This window comes from Palaemon carinicauda, chromosome 13 (genome assembly GCF_036898095.1).
Source record: "Palaemon carinicauda isolate YSFRI2023 chromosome 13, ASM3689809v2, whole genome shotgun sequence".
Lineage (NCBI taxonomy): Eukaryota > Metazoa > Arthropoda > Malacostraca > Decapoda > Palaemonidae > Palaemon > Palaemon carinicauda.
In genome coordinates, this window is record NC_090737.1 from 5,842,378 (window position 1) to 5,859,488 (window position 17,111).

A 17,111-nucleotide genomic window follows, 5' to 3' on the forward strand; every position below is an offset into this window, starting at 1 on the left:
GTCAGCACAGGGAAAAACAAGAGGAGGGTCACCAAGAATACCATTTCTGCTTGGATTCACAGGGTCATACACCATCCCCTAAATCCAAACCTCCACTTTCACGTCGCCCCAGAGCCCACGATGTCGGGCGTAGCTACGTCCCTGGCCTTCAAGAGACTTCTCAGTGATGCAGGTTCTACAGGCTGGGGTGTGGAAATGTCAAAATATGTTTACAGCCCACTTCCTGCAAGATGTGACCCATAGGAGGCTCAATACGTTCTATATAAGCCCTGTGGTGGCTGCACTACAGCGGTTATAATACCTCAAGCTCCTTATTGGACAAGTAGCAGGAGGTTTAGGGCACTGTTACCCGTTTTAGTCTGTGTGAATGAAAAGTTGACAGGCTCTTATTTTTTCTTCATCCTCCCCTCTCTTGGTGAAAGCAGCAGCCTGGGTTGTCTGCTCAAGCTGACCTCAAACCACTGCTGGTAAACCAGGCTTCCTTGTGTACCTAGTATTATGTCAATACTGTTGCATCCTCATACCCTGGCGAGGTGGTATTGGGAAAGTCTTGGTTACAACAGTTTTCCTACAAAGACTTGGAATAACTTTAACCTTGACAGTTACACTGTTTATCTCAACACACAGCTTGCGTAGGCCGCGGACCGTGCGTAGCAAGGTTTAGCGAGGTGCAGGAACTCCATATTTTTGGTACCTACCTCTTCAAAAGGAGCCCTCGGGTAGCCAAAGAGCCAGTTTTGCAGGGACGTCCACCTCCTAATGGGCTAGTCACCCTTAATAAATAGTGTAGGTTTGTATTCCAGTTACGGAACAAATGACCAATTTGGGGATAATTTGTATTTTTCCCAACGATACAAACCTTTAGCTATTTATACAAACTTACCTGCCAGCCTATCCCCTTGGAAGTCCTACCTCCAAGCAAAGTGAGTTCATTCACAGGTGTGAGTGGGAGGGCTAGCTAAGCAATGAACTATATATCTACTATTTCAAAGTGCTCTTTTCTTAAATAGAAAATACTAAAAAGATTCAATGTGCATAAAGCATCATTAAAACCATCCAAAATGAAGGTTTTATGGAAAAGCTTCATCAATTCTTTGGTGACTACATTAGCAGTACTGCAAATTTTTAAACTTTTCTTTTAAAGACTTTTTTTTTTTTTTTTTTAACTTGAAACATCATTCTTTATAGCGTAAAATTAATCAGCAAGGCATCTATGAACGAAATACTATATATTGTAGCCTACAGGATTAGTGAAGTGTTACAGAAAAAAACAAGTAGAATACAAATTTATTTCAAGTACTGTAATAGATTTACTTATAGTTAATTTATGGATGTTGTACTGTACATTTAAATACAGATATAGCCTTATTTCAAAAGATGTTTGTAACAATTTCAATAAGAATACATTAGTTTGTCTTTGACTTGACTGTCTTTTTACTGACAATAGTGCGTGAGCTTCTAAAGAGCAAATTATAAAAAACAATAGTAGCTACAAATGAAATGAGAGAAATTGCACAAATATATTCTGCTCGGTTTGGGAATGGTGTACCACATATCGTGTACCATTCCATACCATCAGAAACAGGCTCCCCATTTGGTAAGCAATGAAAATCATAATATCCCTCATCATAATCATCTGTGCAAAGGAACTTCCTCCTCTCCAAGACCTGAAATGAAAAATTAGCATTAATTTTGTTACAAAACAGTCTTAATAAATTTGTTTTTCTACAGTTTACTCACTCACCTGATGTTCATATGGCTTTTGTCTCTGGAAACTTGGTATGGCCATGTTACTCCTTAAAATAAATTTTTCCATTTTCTTTCCTTCCAATACACTAATGCTATTTTTAAAGCAACAACACCAGCGTCTAACAATAACAACATGCTGCGCATGCTGGATAGCTTCAGTTTAAAAATAGACTAGGAACAACAATGTGTGCCCCTCCGCTCCAGATGTCGGTTTAATTTTTTATTGTGATTTTAGAGTTTTTAAGATTTCTCCGGATATTTTAGCAATCGTTGCACTGTTGTCCATAAGATTTTTTTCTAAGTGATTATGATCAACTGTCTCTTTGTGTCTCATGTTAAGGAACAATTTTCTAATGTAGAGATTCTAGTGAGGAGAGCATAGTCTCACTGTTCACTCCAGCCTTTGACTTTTCTACAGTCTAACAAGCTAATTTTAATAGGAATGAGCTCACTATGAGTTTAACAGACTTAGCTTCTTTAGTGGAAGCTCAGATGGCCATTTTTAGATTAAATATATATTTCATGCCTAACCTGTTTCAAACCTTAACCTATGTCCTCAAGAGCTAGCTAGTAATTCTAGTGCACCATACAGTAAAGGGTTCTGATGGTACATGGCACATCCCAGATTTGAGATCCTCTCGTAAAGCCTTGCATGCTTTAATTACTTTAGACCCTTCTGCTGCATAACCCTCCTGCGCCTGCATTTAAAGCCATCTTTTAGACACTTTAAGGCACAGAGAATTTGTAAGGCAGATGAACAAGACGGCAGCCAAGATCTTTATATCCCCACTCTAGCTAACGCAAGTGCCTCTAAACAACAGCTTATCCCTTATCAGCTGAGATTGTAGCCTGGATTCACATCACTCCTCTAAGATATAAGAACCCTTTTAAATCTCCTTTTATTGTGTGGCTGGCATGGCAAATAGTAGAATTCCCTTAGCCTAAATGTTTAACCTCGAATCAATATATTAAAGATTCATTAAAACTGATCAATTGCTTCATGTTTCCTTGGCTATGTTTATTAATTTTTTACAAGCTAGGCGACTATTTTATTACAGTTTTATCTTATGAAGTAAATGTAGGGATTAATATCTCACCTGTATATACAGTTACAGTACAGTATGTCTCTTAAATAAAATAAAATTCAAGTCCCATATGTAGTGTAAACAATTGAAAAAGTTTAGTAATGTCTTAAAAACTATTAACAAAAGATGTTGATGAAGATTAGTCTTTGAATATATTTTGATAACTAAATAAGTTACTTTTATACATGAGTTTGTTCTGGGTAAAATATCTAATTTGCTATAAAATTCAAAATAAGGCTGAAATTCGAATTCTCATCTGGTGTTAAAGCCTTATTTTTATGAATAGAACTTACCTGGCAGTTATATATATATATAGCTGAGTCTCTGACTGCGGCAGAATTTAATCGAAAATCGCGGCAACCGCCTTGTGGTGGTTGTGTGGTTAGATGGTTAACAACCCTTACAAGGTGGTACTTGGAATCATTCCCATTTTCTGTTCCTCAGATTATCTCTGCCGGCCGGATCGACAACATCGTTGGTCCGCCTTTCATTTTCTGTTCCTCAGATTATCTCTGCCGGCCGGATCGACAACATCGTTGGTCCGCCTTTCAGAGTTTTTCGGATCGCTTTTCCTTCATCGCCTTTTTGGACTTCGTTTTTGGTGAAGTACACTGTGTTGGGATTTGGCAATCGTGTTGTTTTTGTTTTTTGTCTTTTTTCCTTTATTATCATGAGTGAGAAAATTCATTATCGTGTTTGTGCGAATGATATTTGCAAGGTGAGGTTGCCGAAACTTTCGGTTGACCCTCACACTATCTGTATGGGTTGCAGGGGGTTTGAATGTGCTTTAGATAATAAGTGCAAGGAATGCGAGGTTTTAAGTGATAATGATTGGTTAGCTATGCAGCGCTATGTGCGCAAACTTGAGATTGATAGAGTTAGAAGAGCTAAATCAAAGTCAAAGTCTGCTAGTGAGTCTAGCTTAGATTTATCTATTGACCCTTTGCTTGTAACCTCTTTGGAAGGTATTCCTTCCCCAAATGTAGTGACTCCTGCCCCTTCTACAGGACCTGTGCCTACGGATGACCCTGGGTATGCTAAATTAGCTGCTGAACTGGAGGCCATTAAAGCACAGTTGGAGGCCTTTAAAGGTAAGGGTGTAGGTGAAATTAGTGCTTGTGAAAGTGCAGTGGAGGTGGCGACTGATCGAATCTGTCATACCCCTAGGTCTAGACCTCTACCAAGCTCCCAGGATCAAGGGAGAAGGTACGTCGAAAGCCAAAAGGGGGTGAGAGGTGCTTATCCTCGGTCAGTCGTCGCCTCAGACAGTCCTGTTGCGATCTCCCAGGCTGCTCTTGATCGCCGTAGGAAAGGCGTGTCGGATACGTTTGTGTCTTCGCCTGATCGTTCTCCCAGACGTAATTGGCGTTACGAATCGAGACCAATGAAGAGAGGGTGGAACCGGGACGTGCAGTCTCGCTCTCCCTCTCCCGGTTCGAGTAGCAGAGACCCTGATCCTTCGGAAGACGATTTCGATGTTCCTGTTAAAAGGGCGAAACAGAGAGTCCTTAGCCCAGTTAATCCTGTTAGACTCCCTGCTTCTTCTGCCAGCGCTCCCAGTCAAGCCGTACGACAACTGCCGTCTTCGGCACCGCGAGAGCCAGCGGATGTTGCTAAAGCTTTCATGGTTGTTATGCAGGAACAACTTTCATCGTTAGTTAAAGCTTTCAGCCACCCTTCTCAGTCCGTCAGACGTAAGGACGTCTCTTTGCCTGTTAAGAGATCTTCTTCTAAGAGAGATTTTAGTATCTCTCCCAAGAAACCTCTGCGCACTTCGTCGGCCGTACGACAACGTACACCCTCTTCATCGGCACGCTGCCAGGAATTTCCTTCCCCCCTCTCCCGCCGCCAGGACAATACTGCCTCTCGTTCTCAGCACCGTGACGATTCCGTTTCCCTTTCGAAACACCTGGACGTTACTGCCTCGTTTCTTAGGAAACAGGATGAAAGCAGTCTGCATTTTCAAGGCGACGGCAGCCTGCATCTTCAGGACGCTTCTGTTTCTCGTCATCATGACGATACTGCCTCTCGTCATTGTGAAGATACCGCTTCTCGTCATCGTGACGATACCGCCTCTCGCCGACTGGATGTTAGCGGCGCTCGGCGCCAGGATTCAAACTGCTCTCGCTGCCAGCCTGCTGGCAGCCCAACTCTTCGGGATGTTATCCTTGAGCAGGACCTCGAAGATATTTCGGAAGAGGAAGAAAAACCTGCCGACTCTTCTAGCGATTACAAGGTTCTTTCTCGCTCTCTTTTGGAACTTTACGGGGAGGAATTTCAACCTTCGGCCCCTCGTTCTCCTCAGTCTCAATTTACCAGGAAGAAAGCTACTAAGTCTTCGGCCTTCATCAAAATGAAACTTTCAATTTCGGCCAGGAAAGCTCTCGCTAAAGTGGATGATTGGATGAAGGAACGGAGACAAGCTGTCAAGACCACCTTTTCTTTTCCACCGTCCCGGCTCGCTTCCAAGGCCGGTATGTGGTATGAGACAGGGGAACCTTTGGGGTTAGGAGTGCCTTCCTCCTCCCAAGGTGACTTCTCGGCTCTTGTGGACTCGGCAAGAAGGCATGCTTTAAACTCTGCCAAGGTGATGTGGTCCATGTCGGAGCTTGATCACCTCGTCAAGGGAATTTTCAGGGTTTTCGAGGTTTTCAGCTTCCTGGACTGGTCTCTCGGGACTCTGGCCAGGAAGTCTGAACTCCTGGAGGACACGAAGGACCTGACGAGTATCATGTCCTGCATGGACAAAGCTCTAAGGGATGGAGCTAATGAATTGGCTTGCCTTTTCTCAGCAGGGGTCTTAAAGAAGAGGGCCCTTTTGTGCTCCTTCACCTCTAGATCTGTGACTGTTGCCCAGAAGTCGGAGCTACTTTACGCCCCTTTTTCACGTCATCTTTTTCCTGAAGCTCTGATTAGAGATATCTCCCTTTCTCTGGCTCAGAAGGCTACTCAGGACCGTTTGTCTCGGTCGGCTAGAAAGACCTTACCTGTTGCTCCTGCTCCTCTGAAGAAGGAGGAGAAGAAGTTTCAACAGCCCTTTCGGGGCAGGATCTCCTCGAGAGCGGATTTCAGGGGGAGAAGACAAGAGTCAGGGCCAAGGACCAGCAGGGGTGCGTTTAGGCCCCGGTCCAAAAACTGAGATGGAAGTCCTCCAGACACCCGTAGGGGCTAGACTGTCTCGTTTTTGGCAGTCTTGGGAAAGGAGAGGGGCGGACACCTGGTCCCTCTCAGTCGTCAAGGAAGGTTACAAGATCCCCCTTTTAAAGAAACCACCTCTCTCAGACTCTCCCCTGGCCTTAGTGGCTCAGTACACCGACGCGGGGAAACGAGAGGCTCCTCTGGAGCTAGTCGACCAGATGTTGGTCAAGGGAGCAATAGAGCCAGTTCAAGACCTCGCCTCCCCAGGCTTTTACAATCGCCTGTTTCTGGTTCCCAAGAACTCGGGTGGATGGAGACCAGTCCTAGATGTCAGCTCTCTGAACGCCTTCGTGGAGAAAACAAAGTTCTCCATGGAGACGACTCAGACGACTCAGTCAGTGCTGGCTGCAGTTCGTCCAGGAGACTGGATGGTTTCTCTCGATCTGCAGGACGCTTATTTTCACGTCCCCATTCATCCGTCTTCGAGGAGATATCTGAGGTTTGTGTTCCAGGGCAAGTGCTTCCAGTTCAGGGCACTTTGCTTCGGTCTCAGCAGAGCTCCCCAAGTTTTCACCAGACTTATGGTGAATGTGGCAGGCTGGTTACACCAGGAGGAGATAAGGGTCTCCTTCTATCTAGACGACTGGCTGATTCGGTCACAGTCGAAAGAGGAATGTCTGGAGGACCTAATGAAAACTTATACGATCACTCAGGACCTGGGACTCATCGTCAACTGGGGGAAGTCTCAGACCGAGCCGAATCAGACTATTCTCTATTTGGGGATAGTTCTGAATTCAGTTCTTTTTCAGGCTTCTCCCTCCCAGGAGAGGCAGACCAGGTGCCTGGACAAAGTCAAAGACTTTTTGAGGAAGCAGGAATGCTCAGCGAAGGAGTGGATGAGTCTGCTGGGAACTCTATCCTCCCTGGAGCAGTTTGTCCCTTTGGGGAGACTGCACCTAAGGCCTCTGCAACACTTCCTCGCAAAGGTTTGGAACAGAAAGATCCAGGAGGACACTTTTTCTTTTCCCATTCCAACAGAGATCAAGGATCTTTTAATGTGGTGGCTGGACCCAGCTCTGTTGGGAAAAGGGATCTCCTTGTTCAAGAAGAACCCCGACCTAGTGTTATTCTCAGACGTGTCCGAGTCAGGCTGGGGAGCAACACTAGGGAACAAAGAGGTCTCAGTTATTTGGGAAGGGAGTCAGGTCAGTTGGCATATCAACAGGAAGGAATTGATGGCCATTTTGTTAGGGCTCAAGGCCTTCAAAACCGCTGTGTCGGGAAAGACTGTGGAGATCAATTCCGACAACACCACAGCTCTCTCGTACATAAGGAAGCAAGGGGGAACTCACTCCCTCTCCCTGTTCTCAACTGCGAGAGAGCTTCTCCTCTGGGCGAACGAGAACGAGACCCAGCTGTTGACAAGGTTTGTTCAAGGGCAGAGAAATAACAGGGCAGACATGCTTAGCAGGGGGGGACAGGTCCTTCCTACAGAGTGGACTCTCAACCCGCATGTCTGTCGGAGCCTCTGGAAGTTGTGGGGCAGACCAGTAATAGACCTTTTCGCCTCCGGTCTAAACAAGAGGATCCCCAACTACTGCTCCCTAGTCCCGGACGAGGAAGCTGTTGCAGTGAACGCCTTCTTGATGGATTGGACGAGGCTGGACATGTATGCCTTTCCCCCGTTCAAGATCATCAATCTGGTTGTCAGGAAGTTCGCTCTCCTCGATTCGGGACGAATGACCCTAGTGGCTCCATTCTGGCCTGCGAGGGAATGGTTCACCGAAGTGGTAGGGTTACTGATGGACTTTCCAAGAAGACTCCCGGCAAGTCCAGATCTTCTCAGACAACCCCACTTCGAGAGATTTCACCAAAACCCCCTCGCTCTCAATCTGACTGCCTTCAGACTGTCGAGAAGCTCGTTAGATCTCGAGGCTTTTCGGCACAAGCGGCGAAAGCTATTGCCAGGGCAAGGAGGATCTCTTCACAAAGAGTCTACCAGTCAAAGTGGAAAACCTTTAGAGCTTGGTGCAGGAGGCGCAAGGTTTCCTCGTCCTCTACCTCTCTGAGCCAGATTGCAGACTTTCTTTTGTACCTCAGGCAGGATGCTAAACTGGCTGTATCTACCATTAAAGGATACAGGAGCATGCTCTCAACCGTCTTTAGGCATAGAGGCTTAGGGTTATCTCACTTGCAGGACCTCATTAGGTCTTTTGAGACAACGAAGCAGGTGCACTTAAGACCCCCTTCTTGGAACCTGGATGTGGTGCTTAAGTTTTTGTGCTCCAGGAAGTTTGAGCCTATCTCGCAAGCTTCTCTGCGAGATGTGACTAAGAAAACCCTCTTCCTTTTGTCTCTAGCAACTGCCAGGAGGATCAGCGAGGTCCAGGCAATCGAGAAGCGTGTAGGCTTCAACCTAAATGGAGCGGTTTGTTCCTTGAGGTTCGACTTTCTCGCCAAGAATGAGAACCCTTCGAAACCCTGGCCTAGGACTTTTGAAGTCCCTAACCTCACGAATCTAGTAGGTCAGGAACAGGAAAGCCTCCTCTGCCCGGTTAGGGCTCTCAAGGCTTATTTGGCCCACACTAGGAGCGTGAGGGGTGCTTCCAACTCCTTATGGTGTTCAGTGAAGGATCCTCAAAAACCCCTGTCAAAGAATGCTTTGTCCTTTTTCCTGAGGGAAACTATTAGGGAAGCCCACCTCTTTTGTGAGGAAGTAAACTTCGCCCTGTTAAAAGTACGGGCTCACGAAGTAAGGGCCATTGCTGCTTCGCTGGCATACCGGAAAAATATGTCAGTTAAGCAGATCATGGACGCAACGTTCTGGAGGAGCAACTCTGTCTTCGCTTCTCATTACCTCAGAGAGGTAAGAGTGGACTATGACAAGTGTTATACCTTGGGCCCATACGTAGCTGCGGCTTCTGTATTAGGCAAAGGAGTTACTACCCCCACTCAACCTTAGTTTATGTACTTGTATATGGGTTTGTGTTTTTTATGGTTGTCTGAGGTCCTCGTCCTGTGGTACGGTTCCCTCAGTCCAGATAGATAGTGTATATCTATTTCTGCAAGGTTAGATGGTTAGCTTTAATAAGGTTGCAGGTTTTTTATATGGGAAGGTAGTTTTCTGAAGTCTAGTCAAGTTGTTGGTCCTACCCCTTTGACAGACTCGATTGAGTTGTTTGCAGCATAGCAGGTCTACTCTTGGCTGAACACTCCTAAGGGAAAGTCAGCTACCTTAGCAGGTAAGGAATCAAGGTGTTTGTTCTCCTACAACTCTTTTGTTGTTTCCCCAACTATGTTTTTTCTGTCTGTTTCCCTCCTCCAAATGTGTGAATCAGCTATATATATATATATATATATATAACTGCCAGGTAAGTTCTATTCATAAAAATGGAGTTTTTATGATAAAACAAAGTTTTATGAATACTTACCTGGCAGTTATATATATATTTTAAAGCCCACCCACCTCCCCTCAGGAGACAGGTAGGGCAAAGATAATCTGAGGAACAGAAAATGGGAATGATTCCAAGTACCACCCTGTAAGGGTTGTTAACCATCTAACCACACAACCACCACAAGGCGGTTGCCGCAATTTTCGATTAAATTCTGCCGCAGTCAGAGACTCAGCTATATATATATATATATAACTGCCAGGTAAGTATTCATAAAACTTTGTTTTATCATAAAAACTCCATATTCCAAAATACGGATCACTACCAATATAGACTTATGTTACGATGTGTTACATGCCCTTGAAACCACCTGCAAGGAATTTTCAAATTATCATTACGGTACAATACCTTACGGAATTCTTTTAAATCTTTTGACATACTGTATATAAATTTAGTATTAAAAGAGATACAATATATGATTATAACTGAAGGTTTGGCTTCAAATTAATGATTAATCTATTTATTGTCTTTTCTAATGTTGTTATTTACCTAATGAGGTAAGGTTCAGATTATTAGACATATATATTTAAAAGTTTGGCTTCAAATAAACATTAGTCTACTTATCGGATCATGTATTGTTACCTAAATGAGGTTAGGTCCAGATTTTTAGTCTAAGTAGAATTAAGTTATGAAGTATATAATTAGTTTGAAGATTATGGCTTCAAAAAATTATTAATTTATTTATCGTCTTTGTTTTGGTTGCCAGTTACCTAAATGAGTTTGGTTCAGATATAATTGTTCTTTTATTTGGTAATATGAAAATGGTAAATTTGGTTTGTATGGTATGTATTTCAGTTTCAAATTGCATGGTCTCTAATACATCTTTTGCAGTCAGATATTGTTTACCAACCCAATGATACCACAAATTAAATTTTTGGTCATTACACAACCTACAGGAAGGCACGGAGGTAGTAAATATGATACTGGATTCTATCTGCTATAAAGAGTAGTTTGCTAAACATCAAATGTTTCTTACAGATTTCTCCAGGATATTTCCCAAGTGGGAGGAGTTCCAGAACAAAATGTACTTCCATAGATTCAAGAAACACCTGGAAATGGTGAATTTTCAAGTCTGAAAGTTATCCAGCTGAGCATCATAACCTAAGGATTATCAGGCTACCTCTAACTCAAGGAAAATGGACCTCCTTGTACTTAAGGCAATAAATATTTAAAAAATCAATTTGATCTACATAAATTTTGCAGACAGAACGAACCCCCTTTTGTTCCTTAGACATTACAGAAGTTGATGATCTCAGCCTTAAAATGTTAGTGATGCTTTTCTTCAGTTCTTGAACAGCCTAGAGCCATCAGTATAAACAACAAAGTGTATTCGTTAATACAGTATGGTCCTCTGCAAGAGCCTTATTAGACTTTGGGTTGTAAGAATAGCACCTCAATATATAAGAATTGAAAAAAAGGCATTAAAAATGAAAATGAAGAAATTACAATATACAGCCATTTAAAGAAAAATGGTCAGCAATTATGGAATTGAAAACTGGAAATCATTGAGAGAAAGCATATGTAACAGTCATGTATTATGAAGTTTGCTTGTTGGGTCTTCAGATTTGACTCTCGCTGCACTTGTTAACGAAGCGATAACGTAGCTGAAAATTTTGAATACGGCACTAGGGAGCTTGTCGGCAAACAAATAGCTCTGCTTTGAGAAATAGTGGGGCAGTGTAAAGATGTGGTCCGGGTGCGACAGTGTGAAAACGTGGTCCGGTAGCCCTTGCATAAAATGGAAGAACCCCTAAGGTAATCTTCGTGATATTGAATGTTAGGTTAAGTGTTCATTTTATATTGTACAGTATATAGAACAGTGCATTTGTATACAGTAATTATTGTTTGTTTACGCAGGTAACTTTGTTTTAGGAGTGGACAGCATTTAACATAATACGTCTTGGGTGGTGATCACCTTTTATGTGTGCTTTGTCTCTCCATGGGTTTTATTTTTGGTAACATATTTTTGTTCAATATGTTATGGAATATGACTTTAAAGTTTGCGGTTTTGTGTCAATACCTTAGTTTTAGGTGGTGACTGCAAGTCAAGTACAGTACAGACTATTTTGCCCTGGTCTATTTATTTTAAATACTGTATGTAACTTCCCTGGTAGTTACATATATATAGCTTAAATCCCACGTTTCGATGCGGCACGACAGAAAATTCAAATTCGCGGCGACCGCCACCATGACAGTAGGTGGTCATACATGAGCGCCATCTCTCATAAGTTATCAGAACCATTCCCAACCATTCGGAAATTCTTTCGCTACTATTTACTTTATTCTACAATTTGGTGAAGTACCTTTAGTGTGATTATTGTTAACGACTTTAGCTGCTTGTTTTTGGATATTCTCTGGACTTTTCACTATCGATTTAAATAGACTCTGTTGGTTGTTGACTTGGACTGTTTTTTCTGTTTACAAAATGGCTGACTATAAGAAAGTGTGTTAAAGTATGCAAGACACGTATGCCTAAGGCCTCTATTGATCCTCATTCAGTATGCAGTGGTTGCAGAGGTCAGGTTTGTACGTACAATAACAGATGTAATGAATGCAAGTCTTTGTCTGATTCGGAGTGGAAGGTTTTTAATCGCTATATTAAGCGTTTGGAAAAAGATAGAATTAGAAGGTCCGGATCAACTAGTATACTTTCTAATAGATCTTCTGATGGCGATATTCCTTCCAATGTTCATGCTAATACTGTATTCCTATTCCAATTGCAGTAGTCCCAGACCCCAATATAGTGTCGGAGGTAAGTGAGCCTTCCTTAAAGGATGTGATGGCTGCTATTTCAGCCTTGGGCGCTCAAGTTCGCTCCCTAACTACGAAAAAAGAAGTTATGTGGGGTGCAGTGCGTGGTTTGCAAAGCAAAATAGTGAAAGTGAAGTGGAGGGTGTGTCCGTCATAATCCCAGCCCGGGACCTCTTCCATGCTCCCCAACCCCTGGGAGAGGAAATGTCGAAAGGCCAAAGGATAGGGCAGACCTTGATCAGCGAACGGACGTCTCCTTGAGCGATCATGTTGACGATCCCCAGATCGCTCCCCATCACCACAGGAAAGGCGATGTTAATATGTCTGCATCTTCGTCGGATAACGCAAAGCCGCGACGTGGTTGGCGCCAACCACTTCGTTCAAGACCACTCAAGAGACGTATGTCTCCTAATAAACCACCTTGCAGAGACTGGTGTTCGCCGGAGGTTTTCCTTTCGGACGAAGACGACGTGTCAGCACCGAAACAATATCGTAAGATGCATAGTTCATCGGAAGAAGAAGGTGCTCAGTTTACGTCAGTACACGCTCCTTCTCTTCCCCCAGATAGGGAAATGTCACAAGGACTTTCCCCTGGTGACCACCCTATCACTATTGACGTTCCCTCACAACGTTCGATATTCGGTTCAGATCGCGCACATGGCGCGCTGGAAGCATCGACAGTTGACGATACCTCACAGCGATCAGTACATCGTTCAGCTAGCGTACATGGCGCTCATCATGTATCTAATTTGTCTGAGTTAAAGAGGTCGATTTCGTCTCTGTTTGACGCTTATGATTCTCGGACAGAGAAATCGCGTCTAAAAGAATCTAAGGACAGCAATAGACCAAGAAAGGGTTCTTTCGAAACTATCGGACAGCGTATTTCTCCGATACTCAGCAACGCTCCCTCGCAGCGATCAGATCGCGTTGCAGCAAGCGACAAGGTGGACGCATGCGGCAGTCTGGTCTCTCCCTCACGGCATTCCGGATGCAGACATCAGTCTGGACTTATGCTGGACGCATATAGTCAAGATTTGTCTACTCAACAAGATGGACAAGCAGTTGTCTCGCCTTCGCGGTCTTTGGATCGCGCGACTATCGCTCACGCGGGATGCATGCTACACGCTGATAGCTCACGGCAACCTGGACGCATGCGGCAGTCTGTGCATTTGCTGGACGCATGCAGTCAGGTTTTGTCCCCACGTCATAATAGACAAGATGTTGCCTCTTCTTCGCAACTGACTGGATGCGATACTAACGCTTCCTCACGGCTCGCTGCATTCGGGACGCATGCAGCAGACTGTTTCCCCTTATGAAAACATACAGCAGTCTCAATCTCTTATGCTGGAAGCACTGGAACCTGTTTCTCCATCAAGGCCTTCAGTACATAAACGTGATGCTTCTTCGCAACTGGATGATATCCTTCACGATATTCCTTCTGGACAAGGTGAATTATTTTTGGAAGACAATAACCGACAAGATGATGCGGTTTTGTCTCCTAACCGTTCGGATCAGGGAATCCATGTTCCCTTAGCTGAATTAGAAGACAAATCTCAGGATTCGCTACAGGCATCTGATTTTAAAAAAACTTTTGACAGTATTATCATCTTTGTATCCGAAAGATTTTACGAAACCTATGCCTCAAAGCCCACACCCTCAATTTTTGAAGAGCAGACCCCGAAAAACATCCTCCTTTAAGAAGATGGTTCTGGCACGATCAGTTAAGAGAGCATTTTCTACACCCAACCAATGGACAGCCAAGAGAAAGGATCAAGGCAAGCCCTCTTTTTCATTTCCTCCAACTCGACTGGCCTCCAGATCTAGTGTGTGGTATTCGACTGGGGAAGTTCTCTGTTTGGGAGTTCCTGCCTTTTCCCAAGGAGACTTTTCCAGACTCGTTGACTCCTTACGCAGGTCAGCCATGAGTAAGTCAAAAATTATGTGGTCTAATTCTGAAATGGACCATCTGCTGAAGTGGATATTTAGATCAATAGAAGTCCTCAGCCTTATGGACTGGATTCTAGGAGCTCTCGCAGAGGCCACAGACCCTAAGAACGTGGCTCAAATGCATCTGATAGCCTGTTTGGATAAGGCCGTTAGGGATGGTTCCATAGAACTTTCCGCCCTTTTCACAACAGGAATTCTTAAGAAGAGGACCACACTTTGTTCCTTCTTATCTTCAGGTTTGTCCTCTGTTCAGAAATCTGAACTTTTATTTGCTCCGTTGGGCAATCATCTTTTCCCTCCGGACTTAGTGAAGGATTTGTCCGCGACTGTCACAACAAGTTACTCAGGATCTGATCTCTAGGACTGCTAGGAAAGTTCTTCCAGTTAATTTTTCAACAAGGAAACAAAAGGAGGCTCCTCCCACTCGTCAGCCCTTTCGTGGCAGAGCCCCTTTGAGGGGACCTCAAAGAATTGCTGCCGGAGGTCAAGCTCGCAGATTCACTAAACAGCAGAACAAATCAAGAAAGTGAGACATGCTCTCTCCAGACACTAGTGGGAGCCAGGCTTTCACATTTTTGGCGAAACTGGAGCCAAAGGGGGGCGGACTCTTGGACGATCAATGTCCTCAAGGAGGGATACAAGATCCCCTTCCTGAAAATGCCTCCCATGTCGTCGATACCCTTGGAGTTATCAAAATCCCACTCAGGGAACAAGGCAGCAGCTCTTCAAGAGCAAGTAAACCTTATGCTGTCAAAATCAGCCATAGAAGTGGTAGAGGACACCTCTGCAGAGGGATTTTACAACAGGCTTTTCCTAGTTCCGAAAAGCTCGGGGGGATGGAGACCTGTTCTGGACGTCAGTCCATTGAACAGGTTCATCAGCAAAGTAAAGTTTGCCATGGAAACTTCAGCGTCAGTCCTTGCAGGCACCAGACAGGGAGACTGGATGGTGTCATTGGATCTGCAAGACGCGTATTTCCATATCCCGATACACCCGGACCACAGGAAGTTTCTAAGGTTCGTGTTCCTCAAGACCACGTATCAGTTCAGAGCACTCTGTTTGGGCTAAGCATGGCTCCCTACGTTTTTACCCGAGTAATGTCCAACGTGGCTCGCTGGCTTCACGTAAAGGGAGTAAGGATTTCTTTTTATCTGGACAACTGGCTACTCAGAGCGGAATCACAAGCAAAGTGTCTGGAGTCTCTCCAAATGACAATCTCCTTAACTCAACAGTTAGCTGAGATTTGGTTAGGTTTAATATCAGACCTAACACCCTCACAGAATATTATTTATTTGCGGATGAGGATTCACTCATCATTTTTTTGGCTTTTCCAGCCTTGAAATGTATTCTAGACTGCCTAGTAAAAGTGCGTCGCTTCCTAGACTTACGATCATGCTCGGTGAGAGATTGGATGAGTCTCATAGGCACCCTATCATCAATCGAACAGTTTGTGTCTCTGGGAAGACTTCATCTACGTCCTCTGCAGTTTAAGTTTTGGACAAAAGATAAAAGTTTGGAAAAGTGGATGCCGATCCCTTTAGTGATCAGGAATCACTTGGAATGGTGGGACAATGTCAACAAGTTCCAGGAAGGGCTCGATCTGTATCAAAAGAACCCTGACCTAGTGTTGTACTCTGACACCTCGGACATGGGGTGGGGTGCAACTCTCGGGAAGGCCGAAATATCAGGTCTGTGGGCAGAGTCACAGAAGAAATGGCACATAAATCTCAAAGAGCTAGTGGCCATTCATCTATCCCTCATTCATTTCCAGAAGGAAGTCCGAGGAAGGGTGATTCAGATCAACGCAGACAACACCAATGCGTTGGCTTATATCAAGAAGCAGGGAGGCACTCATTCGGTCTTTCTTTACGAGGCTGCAAGAGACCTACTTCTCTGGACGGAAGCGAGAGACATAATTATTATTATTATTATTATTATTACTATCCAAGCTACAACCCTAGTTGGAAAAGCAAGATGCTATAAGCCCAGGGGCTCCAACAGGGAAAAATAGCCCAGTGAGGAAAGGAAATAAGGAAATAAATAAATGAAGAGAACAAATTAACAATAAATCACTCTAAAGAAAAGTAACAACGTCAAAACAGACATGTCACATATAAACTATTAACAATATCAAAAACAAATATGTCATAAATAAACTATAAAAAGACTCATGTCTGCCTGGTCAACAAAAAAGCATTTGCTCCACCTTTGAACTTTTGAAGTTCTACTGATTCAACTACCCGATTAGGAAGATCATTCCACAACTTGGTAACAGCTGGAATAAAACTTCTAGAGTACTGCGTAGTATTGAGCCTCATGATGGAGAAGGCCTGGCTATTAGAATTAACTGCCTGCCTAGTATTACGGACAGGATAGAACTGTCCAGGGAGATCTGAATGTAAAGTATGGTCAGAGTTATGAAAAATCTTATGCAACATGCATAATGAACTAATTGAACGACGGTGCCAGAGATTAATATCTAGATCAGGAATAAGAAATTTAATAGACCGTAAGTTTCTGTCCAACAAATTAAGATGAGAATCAGCAGCTGAAGACCAGACAGGAGAACAATACTCAAAACAAGGTAGAATGAAAGAATTAAAACACTTCTTCAGAATAGATTGATCACTGAAAATTTTGAAAGACTTTCTCAATAAGCCTATTTTTTGTGCAATTGAAGAAGACGCAGACCTTATGTTTCTCAAAAGTAAATTTGCTGTCGAGAATCACACCTAAAATTTTGAAAGTCATATAAATTTAAAGAAACATTATCAATACTGAGATCCGGATGTTGAGGAGCCACCGTCCTTGACCTACTTACAATCATACTTTGAGTTTTGTTAGGATTCAACTTCATGCCTCATAATTTGCACCATGCACTAATTCTAGCTAAATCTCTATTAAGGGATTCACCAACCCCAGATCTATATTCAGGGGATGGAATTGATGCAAAGAGAGTAGCATCATCTGCATATGCAACAAGCTTGTT

The 17,111-nt window shown here is 43.5% G+C and overlaps 1 protein-coding gene and 1 long non-coding RNA gene across 6 annotated transcripts in view; one reads left to right on the plus strand and one right to left on the minus strand.

The window, feature by feature from the left end:
* LOC137652161 (uncharacterized) overlaps window positions 1-11,004 on the plus strand; it is a 34,043-nt gene extending 23,039 nt beyond the window's left edge. Inside the window, exon 3 of the long non-coding RNA XR_011046207.1 lies at window positions 10,403-11,004. This is a non-coding gene — a long non-coding RNA (uncharacterized lncRNA). The remainder of the gene's footprint in view (window positions 1-10,402) is intronic.
* The window catches only part of LOC137652159 (uncharacterized), a 130,606-nt gene continuing 114,769 nt past the window's right edge, over window positions 1,275-17,111 (minus strand). For all 5 annotated transcript variants that reach the window (XM_068385365.1, XM_068385366.1, XM_068385364.1 and 2 more), the window contains one exon: window positions 1,275-1,667. In XM_068385365.1, the coding sequence (XP_068241466.1) occupies window positions 1,407-1,667 (261 nt within the window). In that variant the 3' untranslated portion in view covers window positions 1,275-1,406. The remainder of the gene's footprint in view (window positions 1,668-17,111) is intronic.